At 56.4% G+C, this 27,877-nt stretch overlaps 1 protein-coding gene across 1 annotated transcript in view; it reads left to right on the top strand.

The window, feature by feature from the left end:
• Positions 1-463: 463 nt before the first annotated feature.
• Positions 464-27,877, top strand: part of PDE2A (phosphodiesterase 2A) — a gene marked incomplete at its 5' end in the record, with an annotated part of 63,908 nt that continues 36,494 nt past the window's right edge. Inside the window, one exon of the mRNA XM_081240698.1 lies at positions 464-583. Within this exon, the coding sequence (XP_081096824.1) occupies positions 464-583 (120 nt within the window). The remainder of the gene's footprint in view (positions 584-27,877) is intronic.

The following is a 27,877-nucleotide window of genomic DNA, read 5'->3' as shown; positions in this document are numbered from 1 at the left end:
GCCCCCCCCCGCCCCCACACTGCGCTGGTCTCTGCCTTGGGACTGTAGCCTGGCTCCAGGACTTTATAAGTAAGTGGTGGGGGGAGAGGATGTGATCAGGAGAGAGGCTCAGAGAGGCGACCCCTGAGAGGTAGTGAAAGGAGTGGCGAAGGGGCAAGAGAAGTGAGCGAAGGCTGAGAGCCGGCTATCAGGCGGGGGATCCTAATAGCGCACAAGCTGGAAGAATCTTGAGAGCGGAGAGATAAGGGAAGTGAGAGCTGGTGGGGGGCTCTGGTGGGGGTGGGAAGATTGGACGAGCTAAGAGGTGCTGTCCACGGTTGCGGAAGGTGGGCGGGGCCGGGGCGGTCGGGGGGCGGGAAGTAGGCGGTTCGGGGCGGGGCCAGGGCGGACCCTCGCGCGGATCAGGCGAAGCCCTCGCGGACGCCCTGGCCAAGCGCAGCGGGGCGGGCGGGCGGCTGCGAGCATGGTCCTGGTGCTGCACCACATCCTCATCGCTGTTGTCCAATTCCTCAGGCGGGGTCAGCAGGTCTTCCTCAAGCCGGACGAGCCGCCGCCGCCGCAGCCATGCGCCGACAGCCTGCAGGTAGGGGGGGCCCCCCCCGCTCTGGGCACGAGGGGAACGGGGTGTTGGGTGAGCGCCCGGCCGGGTCCTCCGCGGAGCGTGCTGTCGCCGGTCCCATGGTCTACCCTGTCCCTGAACCCTCCTAGGGTGGGGACCCCTCCCCTCGCTGAAAATCCCACTTCTGTGCTGAGACTGCAGCCCGTACCTAGAGACATTGAGTCCTTAGCTCACAGTTCGAAACCTCACGCCAGACTCAACCCTTTTCAGATCTGGGACTCCACCCCCAAGCACTGAACTCCCAATCCACAATGGGACCCCTGTCCACACCCAAGAGTTCTGTTTGAGCCTGGAACCCCCTGCCTCCCAGATTAGTGGAGGACCCCTGCCCATACCCCTGGACCCCCAATATATTTATCAGACTCCAGGCACACCCAGGACACCTTAACCCCCGACTCTCAACCAGGACCCCACCTCAGAGATGGGGCCTCATCTCAAGCCCCTGAACCCCTACTCCACAGCCTCATCTGTGCCCTCACCCAGATTCCCACTCAAACACCTGGACTTCAGTCCTCACACCAGACCCTACCCAGGGTCCAAATGCCTCTTTCCATTACAGTTTGTCTCTCCTTCTCTGCAGGATCCCCCTCCCACCCTCTTCCTGCTTTCCCTCCTCCCTCCTGTATAGAAGATCCTAGTCTTTTCCGGTTTGTCTCACCCTCTCCTCTTGTTTCTCTCTGGGTATGGTGGCCCCCGTTTCTCCTCTGGCTTCTTGAGTCCTTCTGGGCATCTTCTCCCTCTGCCCCTCTCTTTCTTGTTTGGTCTCTTTTGCCCACGTGCCCACCTCTCTCAGTCTGCCCATCACTCCCCCAATTTCTCTAGGTTTCTGTCTTTGTTCTAGGGCCTTTCCCTGTGGTCATCCTTCCCCTTATATCAGCCTCTACTTCGGGATGGTGAGGGGACAGGCTCAGAATGCCACGCTGGTGTCCCCAGGACCTCTACCCCTCCCCTGTTGTCAGGCATGGCATGGTGTGGGTGCTGGTGGAAGGGGCTAAACATGGAACAAGCAGCCCTTGGGCGGTACCGAGTGATTTAAGGTGGGTGGGGATTGTGCAGTGGGGCACTGGGGTTCATAACATATAAACCCCCTCATCCCTGCTGACCTGGACTTGGGAGGCCGGGGGCTTGGGATGAGGGAGGGGAGGAATAGCCTGCAACCTGGTGTCAGTCACCTGTGGTGGGAGGTGTCCAGGGCTGGGCGAGTCTGGGTGGTATGTGTTTGAGTAGGAAGAGCTGGGTTGTGTGTGTTGGGTGTGCCTTGTGTGTGATCATGTGTGTTGTGTCATGTAGTATTGTGTGTGTCATCAGCGGTGGGATTATTGGGGGGGATCTGTGGGAGCCTATGATGAGTGTGAGGACTGTGAGTGTAATGGCGTTGCATGGCGTGTGCAGCTAGGGAGGCCGAGTTGTGAGTGTGGAGTGGTAGATGTATTTATGACTGTTGTGTGTGGGGGGAACTTATGTGTACATGGTTGTGTGTCATCGTGGGGTGGAGTAGTTGTAGGGGCAGCTTACATGGGGAACTGTGTGTGTATTTGTGTGTGTTATGGACTGTTGTGTGTAACCAGGAAGAGCCACTGGAGGGGTCTGATGAAAGGTTTCATTGGATGTCTTGGTAGAGGGGAGTGGGGGTGGGAGAGCTGTGTCTGAGTGGGTTTGCAGCCTAGGTGACTGGCTTCGAGTCACCGAGTTACATCCTGGAGTTGCTCGGGAAATATATTGGGACCTGTGTGTTGGTGTTTGAGTGTCATGTGTCTGTGTGATGACTGTACAGCTCTGGGTAGGAAAGTGTGTGGCAGCCAGGGTCCAGGGGGCCAAGGCAAGGACTTGTTGACTACGTGTGTGTGTGTGTGTGTGTGCATGCCCAAGTGCATGTGGGGAGGAGGCAGTGTGCAGGCAGGACTGTCTGTGCTAAGGAGCTGTGTGTGCCCGCAAACATTTGACATTTTGGTGTGACATTAGGTGTGCACATTATCTATGCAGGTTGTGTCTCTATGCCTAGGTGATGTGTGTGTATTGAATTTAATTGGAACTGTGTGTCTGTGCTTGGAGAGGTGAGTGTTGGGTGTGTGAGGTGCGCATGGGAGGTTGAGTGTGAGTGTGGCGTGAAGTGTGGGTGTGTGAGCTGGATGGCTTTTCGGTGTGACACGTGGATTATGTGATCTTCTCTCCCTGTGAGCTGTTTACATGTGAAGGGTATCCAGTTAGCTAGGGTATGTGTGGGGAGAGGGGGGCTGGAGGGCTGTGGAAGGTGCTGCAGGGGGTGAGGGAGTGGGTGTATAAGGTGCGTGGGGTGAGGAACGAGGTATGTGACGTTTGGGTGTGCAGAATATAGCAGGTGTCCCATAAATGTTTGTGGAGTGACGTGTGTGTGCAGGGAAGGCTTGGCTGCCATCCTGTTCTCGCTTCCCTCCCAGTTAGGTCCCCTGAGATGCCCAAGCCAGGCTGCCTCTACCCTTTGCCCTTCATCCTCCTCGCTTTCACCAAGGCCTTTGTCTTGGGTTTCCGGCTGAACAGGCGCTGGACAGGCGGGCGGCGGGCGACGTGGAGGTCCTGGAACCTTTGTTCTTTTCCTCTTAGCCTGTCTCATGTTTTGGGCGGGGGTTGGAAGGGGCGGGGAGAGGATGCACGTGTCTCGGGCCCACTGTGTTTACTACCACCTCATGGTTCTCCGCAGAGGGTGGGGGTCCAGGCGCAGGCACTGAGGCCTGGGTGGTATCCCTGGTGGCGCCTCCTTGGCGCAATAGCAGCTGGGGCTGGGCTGGGAGTTAGGCACGTTTGCCAACCATGATGTCTTAGTCCCAAGTGTGGCCCAGTGCCCTTCCTTCTCACGTCACCTCCGGGGTGCTGAGAAGCCAAGTGCCCCCTTCTGCATGCTGCCCGGTCCTCTTCCCTTCTCTTTGTGGTGCCCAGAGAGGGTCACTGGGCTGGGAGGCAACCAGGAAGACCTCAGTCTATCTCCACTTGTGTTGACCCCATATCTGATGGGGGGATAGTTCCTTTCCTCACAGAGACCTTTTTCTGAAAAACGAAGCCAGATCACACCTTTGGGGACCCTCTAGTCTGATGGACCCGGTAGGAGGATCCAGGTCATACCCTCCAGAGAAAGCTGTGGGGAGACCTTAGTGGACAGCCTGCCAACAAGGACTCGAGAGCACGAAAGGCCAGGACTCCTTGTGGTTGGAAGGCACAGGGACCATCAGAGTCAGTCAAGGGAAGGGGCTCGGGGCCAATGCCTCAGCACCACATTCCAGAAGAGTCTCTGAAGTGAGTGGGCTTGAGCTGAGCCTTGAAGGGGGTGTTGGATGGTCAGAGAAATGTGGCCTGAGGCTGAGGAAAATTCTAGCCCAACTGGAAGAAGGGATCTTGAAGGCTGTTGATCATTCCCAAGCAATGCTGTTTGGTTTTGGATGGCCATCCCTGGGCCTCCTACCTTCTCAAGCTTTCATGTCACCTTTTCCCATCCTGTTGTCTTTGGGCAGAATCATCATTGTCATCATCTTCATCATCACCGTTTAGGCAGCTCTTTCCAAATTCCAAGCTCCTTTTACAAATGTCTCCTTTAACAGGAGCTCATTCTGTTGTCTGAAAGCACTTATTGAGCACCTGCTATGCACCAGGCAGGCACAGTGTTAAGTGCTGCAGTCATAGCAGTGACTAAATAGGCCTCATGGGACTCCCATTTTCTGTGTCTAAGAAACCCCATCTTCGTGGCCCAGCCATACTGTCAGCCCCTCAGGCCTTGGGCAGACGGCCCTCCCTTCTGTTTCCCGCAGCCTGACATGCACATGATATGCTCCAGGCATGCATCCCATGGTGTTGGGGTCTGGCTCCTGCCAGAATTCGAGCTCTTGAGAGGCGGGGCTGGGTCTGCGCATCCCATGTGTCCTGAGCTGGGCTCAACATAGATGCTCATATTGATCATCAGAGGTCCCTAACCCCCTGTAGGGGTGGCAGCCCCGCTGCCATCTAGGGAAACTGAGGCCCAGAGCAGGGAGATCTTTAGGGAGCCTCCTCTTAAGACCCTCCTTTGACCAGCATTACCAGAGACCAAGAGTGGCCAGGTGACTTGTCCAGGTTTCACAACAAGGTGGCAGGGCTGGTCCTAGAATACAGCTTTCCTGGCTGCCAGGCTGGGCTCCGGCCCCAGCACCATGCTGCTCCCTGGCTAGCCTCCATGCTGCCTGTGGAGGGTAAGTGATTATTAATGACCCCCCTGGCAAGGAGACAGGAAATGTTTCCCAACCACAGCTGGGAACCTGCTCCCTGCCAGCCCCAGCCACCCATACTCTCCCTGGCCATGGTGTCAGCACTGATGTTAGCTCCATGCCGCCTTGGCCTTCTTTCTTTCCTCTTGCCCATCCGAATCCCACCTCCTTTTCCTTTAAGGCATAACGGACAAGAAGGAACAGAGCTTTCTCTTTCACACCTCTGTCTCCAACCTGCTTCATCTCCACCTTCTCCCCTGCCCCAAACCATCCAGAAGTAGCCCCTCCTCCAGGAAGTCTTCCCTAAATGCACCACCAGCCCCTCCAGTGGCCCTGTCCTTGGCTCTGGTCACTGAATCTCCCTCATTGCAGACTCTGGTCCCACTCTGATGGTTTGCCCTGATGGCCCTAAAGCTGTCTGGGGACTTCCTGTGGCCTGTCTTCAATTTCTGTGTTAGGACTGACATGTGGAGGATCATCCCAAATGCTTCCTCCAGGAAGTCCCCAGCCCAGCCCAGGGACTCGCACTTCCTCTGAGCACCCCAGCACTCCCTGTCCGTGCCACACACTGTGTACTGCCAGGCCTTAATAGGTGGACAGTTAATGAGCACCTACTCTGTGCCCAGCAGAGAGGGTAGGTAGAGAGAGCATGGTGGGGGCCTTAAATTTCGGCCACACATTCTGCCAAATCTGAGCAACAAGGCGTCTGCCTCTTGGCAGGTAGACAGACACAGGTACCAGGGCCAAGGGTGGACAGGTGATAGGGTGGCGGAGGGGCACAGACAAAGATTGACGCTGGTAGATTGTGTGGGGGGAAGGCAGCGATGGGGAGAAACTTGGGGGCCATGTTGGGACAGAGCAGGGGCCCCGAATTCAGCCCAGAGTGGGAGGGAGGGCAAGTTGGGAAGCTTCCAGGAGGAAACATTTAAAGTGAGAGCTGAGGAATGAGCCAGGAGAAAGTTCTGGACAGAGAGAAGGAGAGAATGGCGAATGTGAAGGCTTTCTGGTGACAGACAGAGGGAGGGAAGCATTCCATGGAGCTGGATGCTGGACAGCCAGGGCGGCTGAGTGATGGGATTGGGGTGTGTGTGTGTGTGTGTGTGTAGCATAGGAGACGAAGCTAGTGAGGCTGGCAGGGGCCAAATTGTGCAGGACTTTTATGCCATGTCAAGGAATTTGGGCTTTCTCCGGAGGGAACTGCGCACTAGGGGAAGAGATGAAAGCAGGTCAGGGACTGTTCAGACCTGCGTGTTATGCAGCTCCCTGGGTCATGGGGTGGGGAGCACATAGAAGGAGTGAGGCAGGAGGCTGAGGCAGTGTGGTTCAGACATGGGATGATGAGGCTGAACAGGGAAAAGCCAAAGTTGGAGGGGAGGGGACAGAGGGGGCAGAGGTAGAGGAGGGAGCCGGGCAGCTGAAGAGGTGAAGGGAGAGAGAGCGCCACCCTGGGGTCTGGGTGGCCACATGAGGGAAGACAGGGTTTGAGGGCACATGCCTGGGCCTGGGTGAGGGCCCTCTAAGGAGTAGAAGGTCTCAGAATGGCGTCCCAGGTCAGGAGCTTTGAGGCTAAACAGAAACCAGGGGACCTGGATCCCACTGGGGGCTGCTGCGTCCTTGTCTGTAGCGTGGGGACGCGGGATCTGCCCTGGGCGAAGAGCGTTCAGAATTCAAAAATTAAAACACTGTAAAATATAATATTTAATAAAATTCAAATTCAAAAATATGTGAGTACATTCCAAAATGAGTTAAAATGTAAATTTATGAAAACGCTAAACATACATCTGTGATGTTTTAATATCAACGGTAAGGCTTCACTGCTTCCCTCCTCTTTGATTCCAGCTTCCTTGAAGCTGCTGCCTCTGGTGTGGCTGGACCCCCAGGGTGTCCAGGACGTTCTGGTCTCTTGCTCAGGGCACCTCCTCTGGGGAGCCTGCTCTCTGGCTGGTAGCTTCAGGGGGCAGGCATTTTGCTTTTCCTGTCCTCCACCCTGAGGGACTTGACCCCTCGAACTTCACCCATCTATTGTTGCCTTTATTTGAGGGGCCTGAGTACAGACCCAGGGAGGGGGAAAGGTGAGGGAATTGCAGGAACCAAGGGTAAGAGGGGTGGAGAGATGAAGTGCCAGCCGCAGGGCCCAGTGGGGGTGGGGTTGGGAGGGAGGAGAAATGAGCAAAGCTAAAAGAGCAGCATCACCCCAACTTGAATATCTGTATTTCCGAAAGTAAAAGTTGTGCCATTTCCGGAAGACTGGGTTCCTGAGGTCCCATCTTGCAATCTCGGAGCTGGGCATTGCCTGGCTCCTACTGTCCAGTCATCTTGCGTAAGGCCACTTTCTGGGCTGCATTTTCTCACCTGTAAAAGGAGGAAGTTGGGGTGCATGAACTCTCTGGAGAATCTGGCCTTGTCCGTTTGTGGGGTTCCAGCCTTCCATGACTCTCAGCTCCTGGCCAGGGCTGTGTGGATGCGTGGTTCTGTGATTCCGACATTCTGTGACTTTAAGATGCTGAGACTCCAGGAGACGAAGAAGCAGACGTTCTGTGATTCCAGGATTCTAGGATTTGATGATTTGATGATTCAATGATTCTAAATGGGGTTGCTGGGAAGAGCTGCAACCACCTGCCTTGTTAATGTGGATGTTCAGTTATTAAAAACATAGCGAGAAGCAATGGAGACAGCTTGGGGCGGTGGGGTGGCCACCACCCCCAGGGAGGGAGGGGAGGAGGGGCTGGGTTGGTGCCAGTGGGGAAGGAGGCCATCTCAGCCTGGGTTGCACAGATAGTTTCTCCTGCCACAGCAGAACTGGTGTGTGTGCGTGTGCAAGATCCACCACTCCCTAAGCTTTCAGGGTAAGGAGTCATTTCCTTCATTCCTCTGCCTCCAATCTTCAGTCATTTCAGACTGTGGCAGAGAGAGGAGTACCTTTTTCTTCCAGCCCCTAAAGCCTCTGGGAGAAATGTCCACAGTGGAGGAAGGAGAGGCCTGCTTACCCCCACCCTCTCCTTCCCTGGCAGCCTCGGCCTGAGGGGGAAAACAGGACATGAACACTTCCTGGACACAGACACGGGACTGCACGAAGCCCTGCCTGTGAGGGCCCAAGTACAAAGGGCCTCTGCCTAGGGCAGAGGCCAGGCAGCCAGAGGGGCAGTGCAGACATCGGCTAGGGACCCACTGGCACCCCTTGAGCGCAGGCCAAGGAGGGAGGACCCTGCTTGTGCCCTGGGGGTGGCTGTGAGAAGGGAGGTCCCAGGCCAGAGGGCCTGGAGGGCTGATGACCGATGGGGGCTCCCTTGTAGCACAGGCCTCCCGCCCAGCACAAGGCCAGCTCCTTTGTCCAGCGGCTTGCTGCCTCTTGGATTGTGCACAGTCTCAGCACCCACATCAAAGGTGGGGAAAGAACCTCCAGGCAGGAGAGAAGGATCTCAGCCCTCTAGAGAGCCCACCCTGGCTGGGTCCCTCAGAACCCAGTACTGCTGCATTCACAGATCAAGTGATGGAGGCTGGAAGTTGGCCTGGATCCCACAACACAGCAGGGCCTAAAACACAGCTTCCTGATTCCCAGTCCTGGGAGCTCCCCTTTGCCTGCAGCTCCCCCCTTTCCCCTGGAACACCTGGAGAGCTGGAGTGGAGGCAGGACTCAGGTCAGGGGGGCAGAGCATTTGTCTGTTACCCACCATCTTTCTCTTCCCACAGGCCAGGAGGCAGGTGGGGTGGTGACAACTGCTCCCTGTCATGCGCAAGGCTGCATTGTCTACCACGTCCTGTCTTGGCCCTGAGGACAGGGTCCCCAGCAGGGAACCCCTCCCCAGCTCCCTGACCCACGATGGGCCTCCCTGGGGTTCTCCTCTCTCGTCCTCCTGCCATCCCACCCCTCGCTGTCGTCTCTGCTTCCTTTTGAGCTCTCTCCCCATCTCTATAAGGTTCCATCTCTGGCTGTCTTTGTGTGTCAGTCTCTCCAAAAGATTGTTAGACTTGTAAGGGCCCTAGGAGGTCATCAAGTCCATTCCTTTTATTCTTCAGATGAGGACAGTAGCTCAGAGAGGGGAAGGTCCTGTCCAAACTTGCACAGTAGGCTGTGGCAGAGCCCGAGTCACGGAAGCACCCTGTCTTGGCATCAGGCATCTAGGGTTTGAGGACTGACTGTGTCATGACCAACCCGACAGGCTTCACTCCTCAGCCCTGAGCTGTTCTCCCTTCTTTTTCTTTGTCCTCTGATCTGCTGCCTGGCTGACCTCTACCTCAGGCAGACCCTGCCCTTGGGCCGCAGACCAGAGCTGGGGACTCCATGACTGGGATGCACACCCATGCACACATGGACACAAAGACACTTACAACTACATACAGGTCCCAGGTACAAACCTATACCGCGTAGTTAGGAGGCTGTCCTGGAACCGAGTGTTCTCTTCCTGTGAGGTACCACACACCTCCTCCAGGAAGCCCCCCAGGACCTCTCTGCAGAGTCTTCATCCCACCAGCCCCTTTGTGACAACTGAGTCCTACTGAGCCTAGGTTCCTCCTCTGTGACCCCAAGGGCATGGCTGAGTCTGTCTCTGGTCCTGGAGCCCCTCCTTCAGTGTTCCCTCCTTCTGTCTCAGGAGGGGCTTAGCTTCCCGTGGCTGGGTGGAGAGAGTCCTGAGGTCCCCAGAGGACAGTGGGACAATGGGGAGGCAGTGACAGATGAGACATTGTGTCTTTCCCAAAGTAGGCTCCACCCTACCCTGCCCTCCTGGCTGGTGTCTGGGACACAGTCATGGCCTGTGGACCTCTTAGGACTAGGGTCCTGGTCTGACACGCCACCCCCTGCCCTTTCAGTGCAGAGGTCAGAGCATCAGAGCCCCTGACCTCCAGCAGCAGCTCTCTAATTGGAAGCTGTGGAGGCCAGGTCCCCACGGTACCAGCGGCATATTAACAGAGTGGTGTCGATTCCTAGGACCTCTGGGAGGGGTGAGCTGCTCTGAGTATGGGGTAGGCAGGAGGGTGGTAAACGGTGAGGCTGGGGCAGGATTATGGAGGCTCTGTGAATGCCTAGCCGAGACCCCACTCATCCTGTCCACCTTCCCTGTTCTTGAAGTGGGTGATGGGGTCCCAGAGGGCGTGGGGCAGGAGCCTCTTCAGGGAGTGGTGGAGAGCCTGGGGGGCAGTGAGAATCAAGTGAAACTAGCACTGCTTCTTCTCAGGGGCAGGGGAAGGGGCTGTCCTGGGGCAGTTCGGTGGTGGTGGGTGGACCATTGGAGGCCAGGGTTAAGTAAAGAAGGCTTAGGCTTTCAGACAAAAGGGATGGGCCCTGAGGTCAGGCACTTATCTTGGTCCCCGTCATTTCCTCTGCCGGACATGGCTGGGTTAGCGGGGTCATCGCACAGAGGGAAGGAACTGGGCGAGCCAATGCACACGAAGCCCTGCAGTAGACACAGGCGCATGCGCGACCTTGCCATGCCCTGGGCTGCAGACAGTCCCCCATCAAGGCCCAGCCATGGAGCCACAGTCGCCCTGGGAGATGGTCCCGTGTAGACCATCGTCCCCCATCCCCCCAAGACCCATGCATCCTGGGCAACATTCGGGCCCAGCTGAAGGCACTGCTGAGTAGGGAGATGCCCACAGGACACAGGGACACGTGGGACAACCAGACACCTTGCCACAAGCATCCACACGCTAGGTGCAGCTACTGTCACCCCTATGGTCACCACTAAGGAAAACCATAGATTCCAGCAGTCACGGGCAGGTGTCCAGAGCCTGAGTGAGAAGACAGGGGCACCAGGCAGGGAACCCAGAACCTCCCCAGCTCGCTGAACGCCTGAGGCTATTTCCTAGCAGGGATGGGTGTCTCATCCCCCCTTCCCCTCCCCATCCCCACCACACGCTTCCGAGGCTGCCAAATCAAATCAGCCCCCGCGCCCGCACCAGGCTGGCATAGCGGCCAGCAGCTGACGGGAATGAAGCCAGGCTCAGAATATCCTGCCGCCTGTGCCTGTCTGATGCCTGGGTACGCTTGTGGATGGGGGTGGGGAGGGACAGCCGGCCCCTGGGCAGTGCCTCCCAGAGCGGCGGGGGTTCTGGATGCCACCCAGGCGGTGGGCTCCTGAGAATGAGGAGCTCCTGAGGCAGTGGCTTCTGTGTGTACCAGCCCTTGAGAAGCCGGGGAGTAGTGCTTATAGGATGCAGGTTGGGTGTCCGATTGGAGCCCAGACTGGGCTGTGGACTCCCACGTATGGTCCCATTCACTTAGGGTTCACAGCAACCCCAGCTGGGAGCCCAGCCCAGTGACTGTGTGAGCTGGGCACTACAAATCCCATTTTATAGACGGGAAGCTGAGGCTTAGAGAGGGGAAGTGAAGGGAGAGAAGCAGAAGTGGAGGGGACCACAGAAGGAGTAAAAATGTGGTTTTCCACTCCTGAGGAGCCCCAGGCTTAAGGAAAGAGTTTAGCTCTGTTCTCAGAGTTGAGCGACTGAGAACACACCAGAGCCAGAGGCCATGGGAAGCAGGGTGCCATCAGGCAAGGCTCCCTGGAGGAGGCCACCTGTGGGAGACAGGAGGCCCCAGGTCTGCTAGGGGCTGGGGGAGGGGCAGCCTGGGGAGAAGGGGAGAAGGCCTGGCAGGCCTCAGCCCCTGGCCTTCTTGTCTCTGCAGCCAGCCAGGACCTCCTTGCACAGGAGCCAGTGCCCCCAGGGAGTAGAGACGGCACACTGCAGGTGAGAGCTCAGCAGAGGGAGGAGTGGGTGGGCTTGGGGGGGTGGGGGGCGCAAGCTGGGGGTCAGTCTGAGCATTGCCCCCACCCCTGGGAGGACTGGGAGGCTGGAGCCGAATCCCAGCCCCACCCCCTACAGCCTAGGGTCACCCCACACCAAGACCACCTCTTCCACCCTAGAGTTCCCTCCCCCTGAGGATTTGTCCTCCTCCCAAGTCACCTGGGTGTCATGTCTCCTCCCTTGTCCTCCCCACCCTCACCCAACAATTCCCTATTGATTCTCTGCCCTAAGTATTTCCTGAACTCCTCTCCTGCTCTCCCTCTGCCTGCCCCAGTCCGGGACTGGTCATCTTTCCCCTGAACAGTCACTGGCTGTCTGCTTTCAGTTGCCCCCATTCTCCATGTGGCTGCCAGAAGGATCTTTCTAACACACAAACCTGAACTTGTCACTTTTCGGCTTAAAAATTCTCCATGCTCCCCCTCCCCCTGCTCACTCTGCAGCCCAGGCAGGTTGCAGTCCCCCCTTCATCCACTCCTGCCTCCCTAGAACCGCTCCTGCTGGCCTCTTCTCCCCTCAGCTTCCCAAATCCTTCTGGGCTCAGCTCTAGCCTCCCCTCCTCCAGGAAGCCCTCCCTGCCTCTCACGCTCCCTCCTCTGAGCTCTCCTGCCCTGGCCATCAGCCGCTGGGGCATTCTGCTGTCTGTGCCTTTAGCACCCTGTTTTCTCCATTATGTGACTCTGTGTGTCTTCCCCTCTGAACTGTGAGCATCTTGAGCCCTGCCTGGGATGTGCCTTTTTCATTCCTGGGTCTCCCACCACCCTCCAAAGGGTACCTGGTGAGGGCTCAGTGGGTGCCTTTCCTTTGAGATGAGGGGTGCCATCCCAGCCCCTGACCATGCCTTTGGGGGGCCTCATAGGAATCGTCAGTGTCCGTGGGGCCTTGAGCAGCAGAAATGGGGTGGGCCGGGGGTGGTGAAGGTTGGCACAGAGGAGGGGTGTGTATGAAATCGGACCAAACAGCAGACCTCAGATGAGCCTCCTTTGTGCCCAGGACCTGGCTGAGACAACGGGAGGCTGTTGCCATATCAGCCCCTCCTCTGGGCCAGGAGCTTTAGACACACTTCCCTGTTTAATCCCCACAACCTCCCTGGGAGGCAGGGGCTGTTATTCGTCTACTCTGGGGAAGCTGAAGCCCAGCGGGGTCACACAGTGAGTGAATCGGAGGCAGAGCTGAGAGTGGAGCTGTGTCTCGTGCCCAACCCTTGCTCTCTCCCTGCCCGCGGGTGAGATGGCAAAAGACGCTCACACAGGGCCTGGTGTCTAGTGGGGTCAGTGTGGGCTCACTGCTGGGACATGGAGCCCAGCCCTGAGAGTGTGCCTGCAGCTGGGCGCTGGGGAAGTGGGAGAGAGGAGGGGAACAGGAAAGTCATTATTAATTTATTTATGGTTACGGCATTCCCCATGGGGTGGGGGCTCCCCCCAGAGCTGGGACAGATGGTGTTCCTGGGAGCCAGCAGTGTCTCAGCAGCTGCTGCCACCCGCTAGGAGAGACTGGATTTGTCATCCTCCCAGGAAGTGGAGAGGGGAGAGAGCTTTGGAGAAGCTGAGACCATCCTGGGCAATGGGAGCTGGGTCCCAAGGGAAGGAGTAAGGCCCAGGCTTCTTGTTTATGCCTCTGTTCATAGCCTCCTTTCCCTAGGCCCTTGGCCATGCTCCCTGCAACTTCAAGTTCTGCCCTTCCTTTCTCCCCCTCCCCATGAGGCATCCCCAGATCATCCCCATTTGCTCCCTCTGCCTTTCCTTGGCCTGGGTCCTGCTGCCCCCTCTCTCACACTGAGGATCTTGGGCTTTGAGCCCCTCAGTTCTTAGCTCCATCCTGCCCCCCAGCCCCACACCCACCACAAAGATGGCAGGTGTCTTCCTGGCCTCTGGGCAGAGCCTGCTCTGTTTCTGGGTTTACTTAGCACCCTTTTCTGAGTGCCCAGGCCCATGCTCAGCCCTGCTGGGGAGAGACAGGTTGATGCAACATAGAAAGGATAGGACTGGAGAGAACAGGGACCCTAGGGTGTTGCTTAAACTATTGGGACCACTGAAGGGAAAGAGGGAAGAGGGATGGGAGACTGATGAGGAGCCCTCCTGAGGGAGCAGAGCCTGAGATGACGGCCTCATCCAGTGGACAGACCATGGGGTCAGATGGGCATGAGTTCAGGTCCCAGCTTCACCACTTCCCAGGTGTGTGACCTTGGGCCAGTCCCTTAACCGGCCTGAGCATCAGTTTCCTCACCTGTCAAAGGGGGATAAGAAGCTTCATCATTATTGGACATAATCACTATTATTGGGCATAATCACAGCAAAGCTGCTGGGAGAAGTTACAAAGACAGTACGTGTGAGGTGCCTGCCTCAGGCCTGGCCCACAGAAGGTCCTTGGAGGGAGTTGGTACCCTCCCTGCTTCCCTCAAGGGTGAGATCCTTGGAGCCAGGTCTAGACAGCTGTGCTCTGTGAGACAGGGTGCACTGCAGGGCTGGGCTGGTGTTCATGGAGGTTCTGTGGGTACAGCACGTTCTCCTGGCACTGGCAGCATGACAGCCATGAGAGCAGGGCTGCCAGGACCCATTCCCACCTAGCGGGCGTCTGTTCAGCACACCGGCTTGGGGTGGCTCCCTGGCCCCTGTGCCAGCTGGCTGGCTTGGGGGAGGGGCTCTTCAGGCACAGTCTGCAATCCTCTTTCAGCGCCAGGGCCATTGCTCTCTCTGGATGTCGGGGCTGAGGCAGTTCAAGTAGTGAGCTGAGCACTTTGGGTCCATACCCTCTCTGTGCTGGCTCTCAGAGCCTAGATGGGGGCTTGGGAGCCCCAGCTGGGGCAGGGGCTGGGGAAGAGGCAGACATGGACAAGGGTACAGGTATCCACGCTAAGAACCCTAATGCTCTGCCTGGCATTGACTCCTCTATTCCTGCCTATGGGATAAGGAAAGACCACACCCTTGTCGTGGCATTGCCAGCCATGCCTGCTGGACCTCCTCATGTCCATCCCTTGCCCCCAGACATGGCAGTGCTCACTTCCAGGACACCCACTCTTCCTGACCTCCCTGACTTTGTTCGCACTGACCCCTCTCTCTGGAACGCCTTTCCCTTTTTTCTCCACCTACTCCCTTTTCAAGCCTCAGATTAGATGCCACCTCTTCTATGGAGTCCTCTCAGATTGCATCCTCCACCCAGCTCAAGTCAGCCTCTCCTTTTTCCTGGTCACTCACAACCCCAAGCTTCCCTGAGCTTCCCTGAGCTTACAGTGGGATAACTTGTTACCCCATGTGGTTATATATCCTTTCCCACGTAGTTGTAATGGCTGTATATCCTTTCCCACATAGTTATAAACACCTGGCAGGTAGGAACCAAGGCTGAGTCCCCTTTTTCTCTCCTGGGCCCACGTGGTTTTTAGTAGATGCTCAATAAATGCTTCCTGATGGAATGAGAATAGCTGTGGGCGGGGGTGGGGTGGGGTGAGGTTGGAGTAGTTCTAGAAGGGAGCAGTTGCTGTATTGGGTGCAGTCTTGGAGACTTCCTGGAGGAGGCAGCCTTGGAACTTTGAAGGATGGGGAGGGTCAAGGTCCCTGATGAGACCAGAGATCAGCTGGATAATCAGAGCCACGTGGTCGACTTTTGAGAGGACCTCCTGAGGGCAACAAGGACCAGCACAGGACTGGGACCAAGAACACAGAGGAGCCTGGAACAAGGACTCAGGGCATGCTGCAGGAGGCTGACTCCATGCTGAGAACCCAGCTCCAAACACCTCTTCGCCCCTGGGTCCTGGTCTGAGGAACGCTTGGTCTCAGAGTCTGGAGTGAGGCTGAGGCCAGCAATGGTGAATAAGTGGGCCCCCATGGTGGGATAGCCATAGGCAGGGGCAGGAGCCCAGCTGGTCCTGTCCAGTAGGATTGCTATGGGGGTTGGGAAAGCCTTTGTAGGTGAGAGGAGCAGCTTGTGCAAGGGCTTGTGGGAAGGGTGCCCCCAGGTCTCCACAGGAGAAGGCTGACATGTGAGTGGAGCCCTGGTTACTATGCAGGGAGCATTGGGGCGAGGCTGGAAGGGCTGCTGCAGGCAGCACTTTCCAGGCTCATATTTAAAATTCTTAAACGAATGCTCCCAACTGGCAGATGTGCCAGCCTCCTCCTGGATTCCACACATCAGGAGCAAGTGGCCTCCATGATGCCCCACAGCGCCGAGGGAGCTGCTGACAAGTTGGCCATAGCATCTGGCATCCCTGGGGGCCCGAGGCCCTGCCATCTGTCTGGGCCCACCTGTTGGGCTGCACAGGCCCAGGGTGTGCAGGAACTTGGGCCAGGGAGGCGGTCTCAGCTGCCACCGCAGCCTGTTTCTCTGTCTGTCTGTCCATCCGTCTGTCCACACCCCTGACTGACCAAGGACAAGGCAGAGATGGGCAGATGCAGGTCCTGCCATTAGAGAAGCCTAGTCTGAAGGGGGAGGCATCAAGCACCAGGGATTTTCACCCAGAGAAGATGCAGCTGAAGCTGGTCCAGGCTTGGGGGCAGGCCAAGGCCCAGAGAGGTCCCCTTGAGGGCTTGCAGTGGAGGCTCAGAGAGAGGTGGGGACTGACTCAGAGTCACACAGCAGGTCTGGGGCAATGCTGGGCCAGATGCTGTGGGCCCCAGGGCTGGACGAGGTTCCTCTGGCTGGCCCCTCCCCTCCCCCCACCCTGCCTGGCCCTTGGCTGTAAACACAGAGAGAACAAGTTCCGTTTCCCGGGAAATATTTATCTTCGGCCGTGTGGGGAGCGTGCGCTGGCCTCCGCATGTCCTTCCTGCGGGCTGGCCTGGGGCAGGAGGTGAGGGGGCTTGGCGGCCTTGAGGGGCAATCTGGGGGGCTCGAAGGCAGGGCCAGGAAAGGCGTGCCCTGCAGCTCTGGCCTGGAGCTGGAGTCTGAATGCTGGTGTGAGAGAGGAGGGAGCAGATGGGAGAGAAAACCGCAGCCTAACCTCACCCCCTCTCACATTCCTATCTTCATCCCTGCCAACCTGTCTCCTCCGGTTCCTGCCTCCAACCCTTGGCTCCTGTCTGCTGCCCCCACCTTGGGATGCCTTTTCTTCCACTTCCTTGTCTGTCCCAGCTCTCAGCTGGCTTCCTCTGGGAAGCCTTCCCTAACTCCCTAACCCCCTAACCCTGTGTCCTCCCCCTTTCACGCCCAGTCCTTCTCCTCTGGCTCCCAGCAGCTTCAGTCTGAGCCCCGAAGACCAGCTAAAGGTCTTGTCCCAAGCCACTCAGACAATGCAGATAGCTGCGTCCAGGCTGCCCAAGAGTCCCCCTTCTGGGAAGCACAGGCCTGGGCACTCTGGGAGTGGGGCAGGGCCCAGAGGTCACCTCCTTTCAGTGACACAGCACAAGCCCAGGTACACGGGCGATCCAGGTTGATTGAACAGGGGAAAATCCCACGGGCCCAGCGAGGATAGGGGCAGGTAGAGGGGCCCAGGGCTCCTGCCAGCCAGCCGGCTCTTGGGCTTTAGGCTGTGTATCCCAGGCTGGGCCAGGCCTGACTCGGGCCCTGACAACAGGAAATCCTTGAAGGAACAGGCAGTGGCTGAGGACTCTGAGCACAACAACAGGAAACAGCCTTGACATGGGGCAGCAGCTCTGGCGACTGGACCCAGCAGGGTGGGGGTGGGGGGAGCTTGGACCCAGGGTGATGCTGAGGGTGGCACAGAGACACTGATTGTGGGGCAGCGGGTATTCTGCTGTGTGATACTGAGCTTGTGAAATCATGGGATACTGTGTGAAGAATGAGTGAGTCACTGCGTGTGACACTGAGTGATACCGAGTGTCTGACACCACTTGTCCAAGACTGTGTGAGACCGTGGATGTGCCACCAAGTGTGTGACACCGATACTGTGTGATACTGATTTTGTGATGCTGAGTGACCAAGTGTGACACTGAGGGTATGACACCGTGAGGATGAAATATGTAAACACAGATGAATGACACTGTGCAATAACAGGTGTGGTCCTGAGTTTGGGGCTCAAGTGTCTGACACTGAATGGTCAATGTGGGCCTCAGGCTTATGGTGAGTCTGAGTGTGCGACCAAGGGCGTAACACAGAGTGACATCAAGTGTGTGAAAACCAGGGTGTGATACTGTGTGACCCTGACCCTGACCCTGACCTTGAATGTGTGATGCTGTGTGTAATGGTTGTGACAACGTGAACTGTGAACACGCAACCCTGTGTGTGATACTGTCATGGGAAGAGCCCGATGGGTTCAGGCAGGGAAATGACATGATCCAGTCTATGATTTTGAAAGAGTCTGTACTCTGGCTGCAGAGTGTATGTGGGGGACCAGTTGGAGGGGCCAAGAGGAGACGGGCAGACAGTTGGAGGCTGCTGCAGCCACCTAGGCAGGAGATGGTGGTGCCTGGGCTAAGGGGTGGGCAGAGTTGGAGAGAAATGGACAAACCTTGGAGATATTCGCAGGTAGAAATGACTGAACTTGCTGATGAATTAGAGGATGAACCAGAAGGAAAAAGGGAGGATGGCTGCCAGGTTTCTGGCTTGAAGAACCAAGGGATGGTTGGTGGAGATGTTACTGGGATGGGTAAAGACTTGGGGAAAGTCAGGGTTCATGGGATGCGGGAGGACAAGGAGGCAGAAACTGACAGACCTGTTTCGGATGTAAGTCAAACATCCAGGTGAAGGCGTCCAGTGGGCAGCAGAGGCCAGGCTGGGGATATATTTGGGAGTCAGCAGGCAGAGCTGGTTTATTAAACCATGGACCTTGCTGGGATGACCTAGGGAGAGAGCGTAGTGAGAGAAGAGGTGAGGAATGAGGACTGAGCCCTGAGGTGAAGAGGAGCAGCAAAGAGACAGAGGAGAAGCAGCCAGGGAGGTGGAGGAGACCAGACGGGTGAAGCCAGAAGTCACGGGAGGGGAGAGGTTCAACAGGGAGGGATGCTGCCACGCTGTCAGGGAAGGTGGGATCAGGGAGATTGTGCTGGGCTGGGCCACGTGCTTAAATAAGCCTGGCAAGAACCCTGTTGGTGACAGGGTGGGGCCAGAAGCCAGATGGCCTGTGCAGGTGGTAAGTGGAGGTGAAGACAGAGCATAGTCAGCCCTTTGGAGACCTTCCACTGTGAAGGGATGCAGAGGAGAGGCATGGTTGCTGCAAAGAGGTGTGAGGTCAAGGGAGAGTACAATTTTTTTTATTATGGAATATTTTAAACACACAATAGGAGGGAGAAGAATACAATACGCTTGCCATATACCCCTCACCCAAATCTAGCAGTTATTAAGATTTAGACGTATTTAGTTCATCTACCCCTCTTTTCTTTTCATTTTCATTTCTTGAAATACATTATTAAAAATTTTTTTATTGTGATAAAATGTGCATAACATAAAATTTACCATCTTAACTATTTTTAAATGTAGAGTTCAGTGGTGGTACGTACATTCACATTGATGTGCAGCCATTTTCCAGAACATTTTTCACTTTGCAAAACTGAAACTTATACCCATTAAACAATCTCCCGCTCCCCCCAGCCCTAGGTAACCACTCTTCTACTTTCTGTCTCTATGAATCTGACTATCCTAGGTATATCATATAAGTGGAATCATACAGTGTTTGTCTTTTTATGACTGACATTTCATTCAGCATAATATCCTCAAGGTTCATCCATGCCATGTTATAACATGTCAGAATTCCCTTCCTCTTTGAGGCTGAATAATATTCTATTGCATGAATAAACCACATTTTGTTTATCAGTTCATCCACTGATGGGCACTTGGGTTGCTTCCACCTTTTGACTTTTATGAATAGTGCTGCTGTGAACATGGGTGTACAAATAGCTCTTTAAGATCCTGCTTTCAGTTCTTTTAGATATATAACCAGAAGTGGAATTGCTGGGTCATATGGTAACTTAATCTTTAATTTTTGGGGAACCACCATACTGTTTTCCACAGCAGCTGTACCATTTTACACTCCCACCAACAGCGTACCAGGGTTCCAGTTTCTCCACATCCTCACCAACACTTTTTTTCCTTATTTATTATTTATTTATTTATTTATTTATTTATTTTTGGCTCCATTGGGTCTTCGTTGTGGTGTGCATGGGCTTCTTATTGCGGTGGCTTCTTTTTGTTGCGGAGCACGGGCTCTAGGCACACGGGCTTCAGTAGTTGTGGCTTGCAGGCTCAGTAGTTGTGGCTCGCGGGCTCTAGAGCGCAGGCTCAGTAGTTGTGGCACACAGGCTTCGTTGCTCCGCGGCATGTGGGATCTTCCCAGACCAGGGCTCGAACCCATGTCCCCTGCGTTGGCAGGCGGATTCTTAACCACTGCGCCACCAGGGAAACCCCCTCATTGTAGTTTTGATTTGCAATCCTTGATTATTAGTGCTGTTGAGCGTCTTTTCATGTGCTTGTTGGCCTTTCGTACATCTTTAGAGAAATGTCTATTCAAGGCCTTTGCCCATTTTAAAATCAGGTTGTTTGTTTACTTTGTGGTTGAGCTGTAGGACTTCTTTATATATTCTGGATACTAACCCCTTATCAGATATATGATTGCAAATATTTTCTCCCATTTTGTGGGTTGCTTTGCTGAAGTATTTTAACACAAATCTCAGACATGATGTCCTTTCACCAAAGGTGGATATTTTTAAGGTCAGAAGGTGCTGGATGACGCTGAAATGAGACAGTGCAACACAGAGCCAGCCTGGAAGTGTGTGTGTAAGGCTGTGTGAGGGTGACACTGGGGACCTTGAGGCATAGTGTGTGACACTGAAGGTGGGCCACCCTGATTGAGGGCAAAAGTGATAGTTTCACTGTGTGTGGCCCCATGACAGTGATGTGTGACACTGTGGACACTGTGAAATGATTGTGTGTCACTGAGTATGTGGGACATGCCATATGAAGGTGACAGTGATCGTGTCCCTGTGTGTCGCCCTGAGGTGGTGAGTATGACACAGAGTGGATGCCGCATGGGAATGAGAGGGGTTGCGGTGTGTTGTGGTTGACGGGGGTGTTTGCGATCGTGTCGGATCAGCGCCAGCCTCAGCTGCTGACCGTCAGACGGAGGACAGACATCACAGAGTGGACAAGGAGAAATGCTCAATGGGGACAGAAATGGTGTCTGGGCCCAAGTATGAGCTGGCCTGAGGCCTGTTCCTTTCTCTGAACTCTCCAGGAAGGCTTCCTGGAGGCAGGGCGGGAGCACGGTAGTGGGACGCCGCAGGTACCTGTTAAGCTATGGTGTCAGATAGCCCTGTCTGGCTGTGACATTTAGCAAGTCATTTTATCTCTTGAGCCTCAATTCCCTCAAGTATAAAATAGGGCGATTGGGAGGATTACATGAAACGGTGCTTTTAAATGAACACAGTGCCTGGCACTGAGCAAATGCTCAGTGGTCTCTTGGGGAGACCACCCCTCAGGTCCCTGTGCCCAGGCACCTGGTGTGATGGGAGCGCCAGTGGGTGCACAGAGAGGGTGCACAGAATGAATGATGTGTTCTATGCCCACAGCCCTCCGCCCTTCCTCTCCCGCCCCTCCTGTCCCCTGCTCGGCATTGTCAGGGCCTCCCCACCCCAGCTTGCTCCCCCCCACCTCCTCTCCTTGGCTCCTGCTGTCCTCACCCGCTGTCAGCCTCCAGCCCAGACTCCTGCAGCCTCATTCAATTAGGCCGATGCAATTTGCTCAAGAAAAAAATGCCATAATTTGGTTAATCACACCAGTAGGGGATCTGGCCCTGGTGTGGTGGGTGGGGATGGGTAGGAGATCCACCCCAGTAGCTGAGAGCACAGGTCTGGAAGTGCCTGTCTCTCGGGAGAGACCCAACCACACCCTTGGGTTCCATTCTGGAGCCAAGAGTCCAGAGCTTTGGTCTCCCCAACTCCAGCTACAGAGATCTTGAGACAAAGGCTTGGAATGACTGGGTTCACTCGTGTCCCTGGAGGGTCCCTGGCCCTTTCCATGTCTCAGTCCCCCTGTCTGACAATGAGAGTGGGGTGGGGGGTAGTCTCTGAGCCTCTGGCCAGCATAGCTGGTCTCTGCATCCCAGATCTGGTCAGTCCCCCCTTATGGCTTCTGTAGGGCCTCCTCTTGGGCTTTGGAGAGGGTGGGATAGAGGGTGGGTGAAGGGGACAGAACCCTAGGGGGAGTTAGGAGGGGGCGAGTATCCTCAGAGCCTCATCTCTGTCCGGAGTCAGAGACCCTCTAATCCCAGGCTGCATACCTCGAGCGAGGGCAGGAAGAAAGGGAGCTGGTATTTCTTGGTCACCTGCAGGACCACAGCTTCTAACTTCGCAGGTTGTACCTTGCTTGCACAGGGCTCCAACAGAGGCAGGATGGCACTAAAACCCAGCTCATTCTCCCCCACCAATCCTTGCCCCTCAGGCTGCATTTGCCCAGAGGGTTGGGGTCACCTCTTTGTAACTTGCACAGAGGTGGCCTAGCCCCTAGCTGGGAGCAGCTTAGGCAGGACCTCCTGGTTCCACTTGAGTCTTCTCAGTGGCTCTGGGAGAAGGCACCATTTTATAGATGAGGGAACTGAGCCCAGGGAGGTGAAGAGCTTGTCCAGTGCCACGCAGGTGGTGTGTGGCAGGGTAGGGATGTGAGCCCAGGTCTGGCAGAGGTGATGGAGGAGGTGGTGGGGTCCACGGGGCAGGAGAATCAAACACCCCACAGGCACAGATGCCAACACTCAGCCATAAACTCATTCACTTGCTCAGAGACAAAACCAGCCACTGGTGCACTCACAGTTCCACAGACAGCTACACACTTGCTGCACACACCCAGACTCACAAAGACACTGGCAACCCACATCACATATGCATGGGCAGCCGTACGTGCAGATGGCTCGTGCACAGATGATGCCTCAGGGGTGCTCATACATTTACACTTTCACACACATTCTCCCAGAATCACAGAGCCACATGCTTTCACACAGATACCCTCCTAATAACCCAAGGGACATATTCTGCTGTGGTTACATGATGGCCTGTAGGGATATGCATTATGCACAACTAATGGGCAGGCCACACATGTGCTTAGGTCACTAGCAAAGCAGGAGCGCCCTACAAAGTGGGAAAAAAAGTCAGTTGTGATGAGTGTATTCAGAATTTTGCAATCAGAAAAGCCACACAAATGTGATTTTAATGTTCATTTCCAAGACAAAATTTATATAAGGTCTGGTGAGACTGGGGACATCCTCATCTTTTTAGGGTTTGGGGGCCTCTAAAGGACCTGCACAGATTCACAGGCACAACAGTCACGTGAGATCTCCTGGGCTCACATATTTACCCAGCACTGGGCTCTGTGTGTGTGTCTGTGTGTGTGTGTCTGTGTGTGTGTGTATACACGCACTCGGTTGCTCCCGGATCCTTGAGATATGAGGATATGAGGAGGGAGAGTAGGAGAAGTTCCAGAGACTCCGGATGTTTGTTTTGTGGCTTCCTGGGCCCTCCAAAGGCAAATGATTTTGGATGCCAGCCTGCCTGCCCGGGCGGGGTGGTGGGCTGGTGGGTTGTGTGAGGAGCGCTGCCTCTGGAGCCCCAGCGAGGGGATCCTGCGTAATGATGCGGTGTGACCGAGGCCCACGGCCAGCTTCCTGTGGACTTGTGGACCTGTCAATGCCCCTCTCTGGGGCTCGGTTCCCCCATCTGAAAAATGGAGGCAGAGAGGAGGTGAGACTAGATGGGCTTTCACCCGGAGACTGAAATGGAGAGACATTCCAGGCCCGGGGTGCAGAAGAGAAAACCAAAGCTGGGGTGGGGAGATGGAGGGGCCAGTAAGGTTCAGGGTTCAGGGCAGGGCGTGGGGCCCCAGAGCCTGCAGTGTCTCCCCAGTGTCCCCTTCCCTGGAGAAGAGCTGCTCCTCAGAACTTGCTCGGGGCAGCGGTGGCGCGGAGAGGCTCAGCCCTTGCTGACCTGCCAAGGGGAACAGTGGAGGGGAGGTGGGGATGAGAACAGGACCGGGGAGCAGGATAGCACAGCGGGGGTGGGGCACTGGAGCAGACCTGGGCTGAGCCTGGAAGCAGCGGTCCCCAACCTTTTTGGCACCAGGGACCGGTTTCGGTTTTGTGGGAGACAGTTCCTCCACGGACGAGGGCGGGGCGGGGGGAGGGGGGAGGATGGTTCAGGCGGTAGTGCGAGTGATGGGGAGCATCGCGGCAGATGAAGCTTTGCTCACTCGCCCACCACTCACCTCCTGCTGTGTGGCCGGGTTCCTAACTGGCCGAAGCCCGGTACCGGTCCGCGACCCGGGGGTTAGGAATCCCTGCCTGGAAGGACAGGAGGGGAGAAGAGAGGACATCTGGTGCAGGAAGTGGAAAAGGAGGAGCCAAGGCCTGGAGGTGTGGGGATGAAGGGGTTGGGGGCTTAAGGTTGGAGAGTTGGGAATAGTCTAGAGCGTGGAACCTGGACCAGGGTGTCAGCAGGAACAGCAGTGGCCTCGTCTGAGGTGCTTCGCAAACAACTCCAGCAGGTCCGGGAGCTCAGAGCCTATCCCAGGGCCCTGGGAGCCATGGCAGCCTCCTGCAAGGGAGGAATACAGCGCTGCAGTTACAGGTTGGGGGAGGCTCAGAAAGGCCCCCCGCTCTGGGGAACAGAGTGGTTGGGAGCCCAGAGGCAGGGACGTGCCTGAGATGAACCCTGCCCAGAAGATTTCTCATTCCAGCCCCCAAAACAGTGGGACTATTTTTAGGAACAATTAAAGTGCTCACACATTCCTGCAGGGGCAGGGAGAAGGAAGGGGGGCCAGGAGCCAGTGCAGAGGGAAAGGGTGGACCCCGCCCCTCCCTCCAATTCTGGCTTTGTCCTCAGGACTGGGGAGGCTTGAAGACCCTGGCCAGTCCGGCCTCCCCAGGGTCCCCTCCTGGCTCTTGTGTCTGTCCCTCTGCCTCTGAATCGGTCCTCATCTCTGTCCCAGTCTCTTTCTCATACTCACCCTCCCTCCCACCCCCCACCCCCCACCCCCCATGCCTGGATTTGGGGGAACAGCTGGGATGGGCCAGGCCCTGAAGACAGAGCCAAATACAGTCATGGGACCCAGCAGTGAGGCTGTGGGAGAGACACATACCAGAGAAGAACAGACTGAGAGAAAGAGGGACAGATAAGGAGAACCCAGGAAGGCTGGGAGGGAAACAGAGAGCTCAGGTCAGAGCCAGGAGAGCCCCATGGCAGTGGCAGCCGCTCTGTCTCCTGCTCTCGGTCTTGTGCTGGAGGAGGTGCTCTGCCAGACCTGCCCTCCCTTCACCCCCAGCAGCCCCTCCCCAGGTTAGTCCTTCCTCCCTGCCCTCTGCAGGCCCACACTGACCCTGGGCCAGGCCAGTGCCATCCAGCATTTACCTCCCACTGTGGGTACTGTGTCTGGCACAGAGGGAGAGACACGAGGCCCTGTCCCTGGCCTGGAGGAGGACACCCAGCTCCACCCTGCACCTGAGAGGGGCTCAGCCCATCCGCTGGCCAAGGCAAGGAACTGGAGGGGCCGCTAAGACAAACAGTGCCTAGCAGGGAGGGAGCCTAGTGTGTCCCGGAGGCCTCTGGACTGGGGCAACGGCCTCCTGACTCTACGTGAGACCCTGGGCAAGTCCTTTCCTGCCTCTCCTGGTCTTCGTCTACCCTCATCAAGCTGGGGATTGGGCTCCATAGGCCTGGGGCCCTGTAGCCTCTGATCCTGTGGGAATTCTCAGGAGGCCTGGGAAGAGGACAAGTGACCCACCCAGGAAGGCTGCCTGGAGGAGCCTTCATGAAAGAAGGTGATAAAGATAGTGCTCCTCTCAGGGAAGAGCCCCTCCTTCCTGACATGCTGTCCCCTGCCCTGCCTGCACTGGGAGGTGATCCTGAGGCAGAAGGGCCTCCTGGCCTGCAGAGATGCCTTGGAAAGGTTGCCAAAAGTTCTTAGCACAAGGCACCCTCATACCTTAGGTTCCTCTAAGACAGTCACTGTGCCAGACTTGGGAGACTTTGAGAGGGTGCAGCTGTCTCCCTGGCCTGGGGACCTCCGGGAGTCATGGGGTCCATCCCTCTGCTTGGTAATGGCATATACCCCTCACAGCCCAACAGCCCTGGGCACTCAGGAGTCTAGCTATCATTTTATAGCTCAGCAAACACCTCCTGACACCTGTGACAGGCTGCATGATACCAGGGTCCCCAGGAGGAATAGGGCACAACCTCTGCCCTCTAAGAACCCCCAATCTGGTGGGGGAGCCAGATGGACAGTAGTGGCAACTCTGCATGCCATGCCATCATGGGGAGCACAGGGCTGTAAGAGCCCCTGGGTGGGAGGCTCACATTGGCCTGAGAGAGGGAACAATGGCAAAATGTTCCTGGACTGAGGCCCAAATGAGGGAGGCTCATTTATTCATTCATTCATGTATCCAATTGTTCCTTCAGCCATCATTTCCTGAGAGACATTAACTCTTTTCTGACGCTAGTCCTCTGGGTCACTCAGCTCCATCCTCCTCTCCAGCTTGGGCCACTGTGCCTGCCTCTCAGAGGCTCCTGGACTTGCTTTGTCCAGCTCCCAACCCACGCTGAAGGCCACGGAGCGGATGAGGCTGAGGAGGGTTTGAAGACATTAAGAGTCATGGAACCCAGAGCTAAAGGCCAGCCAGGCTCATCAAGTCCTTTCTCATGGCACAGACTCCCTAGCAGGGCCCCTGTCCTTGTTTGCACACCACTGGGGTCAGGGAGCTCACCTCCTTCCTGCCCAGGCTTCTCTTTTGTGGTATGTCTGACTCACAGCCAGCTTACACCTGCCAGCCCACTGTGCCGAACTCTGCCCACATGGGCCCTTGGCCCAGGAACCAAGGACAGTAGAGGCATCAGGTATTTGGGACAGCAGTGATGAGGGGATGCTACTGATGTGCTGGGGAGGAAGACTGTGGCATCGAGAAGAAGGTGGGCAATGGGGGTGGAGGCAGCTATTGGCTCTGCCATGTGGATGAGGCAGCGGGACGTGGGGGGCTAGGAGAGAAGCCCTGAGCCTGTCCTGGACCCCCCCGAGGCCATCTCCCCCTCGCACACTCGGCTCTGCCCTCCCTCCCTCTTCCCACTCTGCTGTTCCCTCACCCCATCCTTTCCTCACCCCAGACCCTGTGCTAGGGACTGAGGGGGCCCAGCGAGTCAGGTCCTCGGAGAGCTGACTGTGCATACAATTCCTGCCTTCCCTCCCCATTTCCTTCCCCTTCTCCTCTTTCATCCAACCCCAAACCTAGCCCTTGAGGAATCCAGGAGGGCCTGGGACAATTGGGAGGGCACTTTGGAGGAGGCAGGAGCTAGAGTAAAAGCTGAGACTGGCTTAGAAATGGTGAGGGGCCCGGGAGGAGCTGTTTGTAAATGTTGGAGGGAAGGAGCCCACAGGATGGGGCCGAGCTCATCAGGGAGGTCGGGGGACGGGGTGGGGAAGCGCCAGGACCAGGCTCAGGTGTATTCTACAGTGCACGTGTCTCCAGTGTGGCTCGGAGGCTGGAGACGCGGCCCTGTTGGAGTAACAACTGAAGCCAGAGTCTGCGAAGGGTCGGGGAGGGGAAAGGGGGGACCCAGAGGAGGGAGGAGAGGAAGAGAAGGTGAGGTAGGAGGAAGGGGGAAAGGCAGGTCCTTCCTTTAGGGCTGGGCCCCTGAGTTCCAAGAAGCCCCTTCCACACACCCCGGTCCCATGTCACCCCACTGTACCCCCTCACTCCTTCCAGGACGCCTGCCTCTGCCTTCTTTGGGGACCTTCTCTGAGGAGTCCCCCTCATGTGGTGGAAGTGGCACGGACTTGCTCCCAGAAGCTGGGTCATTCTCACCCGAGCAAGGCCCCTCCCCTTTGATCCTTAGTCTCCTCACCTCTAAAACGGTGTGGTCAGAACAGGTGCCTCCCAGGGTTGGTAGGAGGATTAGAGAGAGTGTGTGTCGCTGGGTCTCAAAGTGTGGTCCCTTGGGCAGCAGCAGCAGCAGCAGCATCTAGGAATGTGTTGGAAATGCAAATCCTTGGCGTCATCCAAGACCTACTGTATCAGAAACTCTGGGGGTAGGGCCAGCAAGCTGGATATTACCAAGCCCTCCAGGGGATTCTGGTGCACAGTCAAGTTTGAGAACCACTGATGGACGCCTCTAGCACACAGTAGGTGCTTGAGAAAGATGCCTTTTCTCCCCCAAAGCCTGATGCCCCACTCAAGCAGGGCCCTGACATGTGAGCTTGTCCAACTGTGGCCTGGGTCTCTCTCCTGCCACTTCCTCGGATCAGGTCTCCCAAGGGTCACCAAGCCTCTTTCCTCTATTTTCCTGCCCCTGGTCCAGCTCAGCCTTGTTGAGGGGAGGTCTGGGGCTGCAAGATCTTAGCACTCCTGGGCAGCTCTTCGAGTATTTAAGGCACCAGTGTCTGTTAGAGGCAGCTCCTG

This window comes from Mesoplodon bidens (genome assembly GCF_964165515.1).
Source record: "Mesoplodon bidens genome assembly, chromosome: 7".
Classification (NCBI taxonomy): domain Eukaryota; kingdom Metazoa; phylum Chordata; class Mammalia; order Artiodactyla; family Ziphiidae; genus Mesoplodon; species Mesoplodon bidens.
Note: the sequence above shows the minus strand (reverse complement) of the source record. Positions and strands in the feature narration are given on the sequence as shown.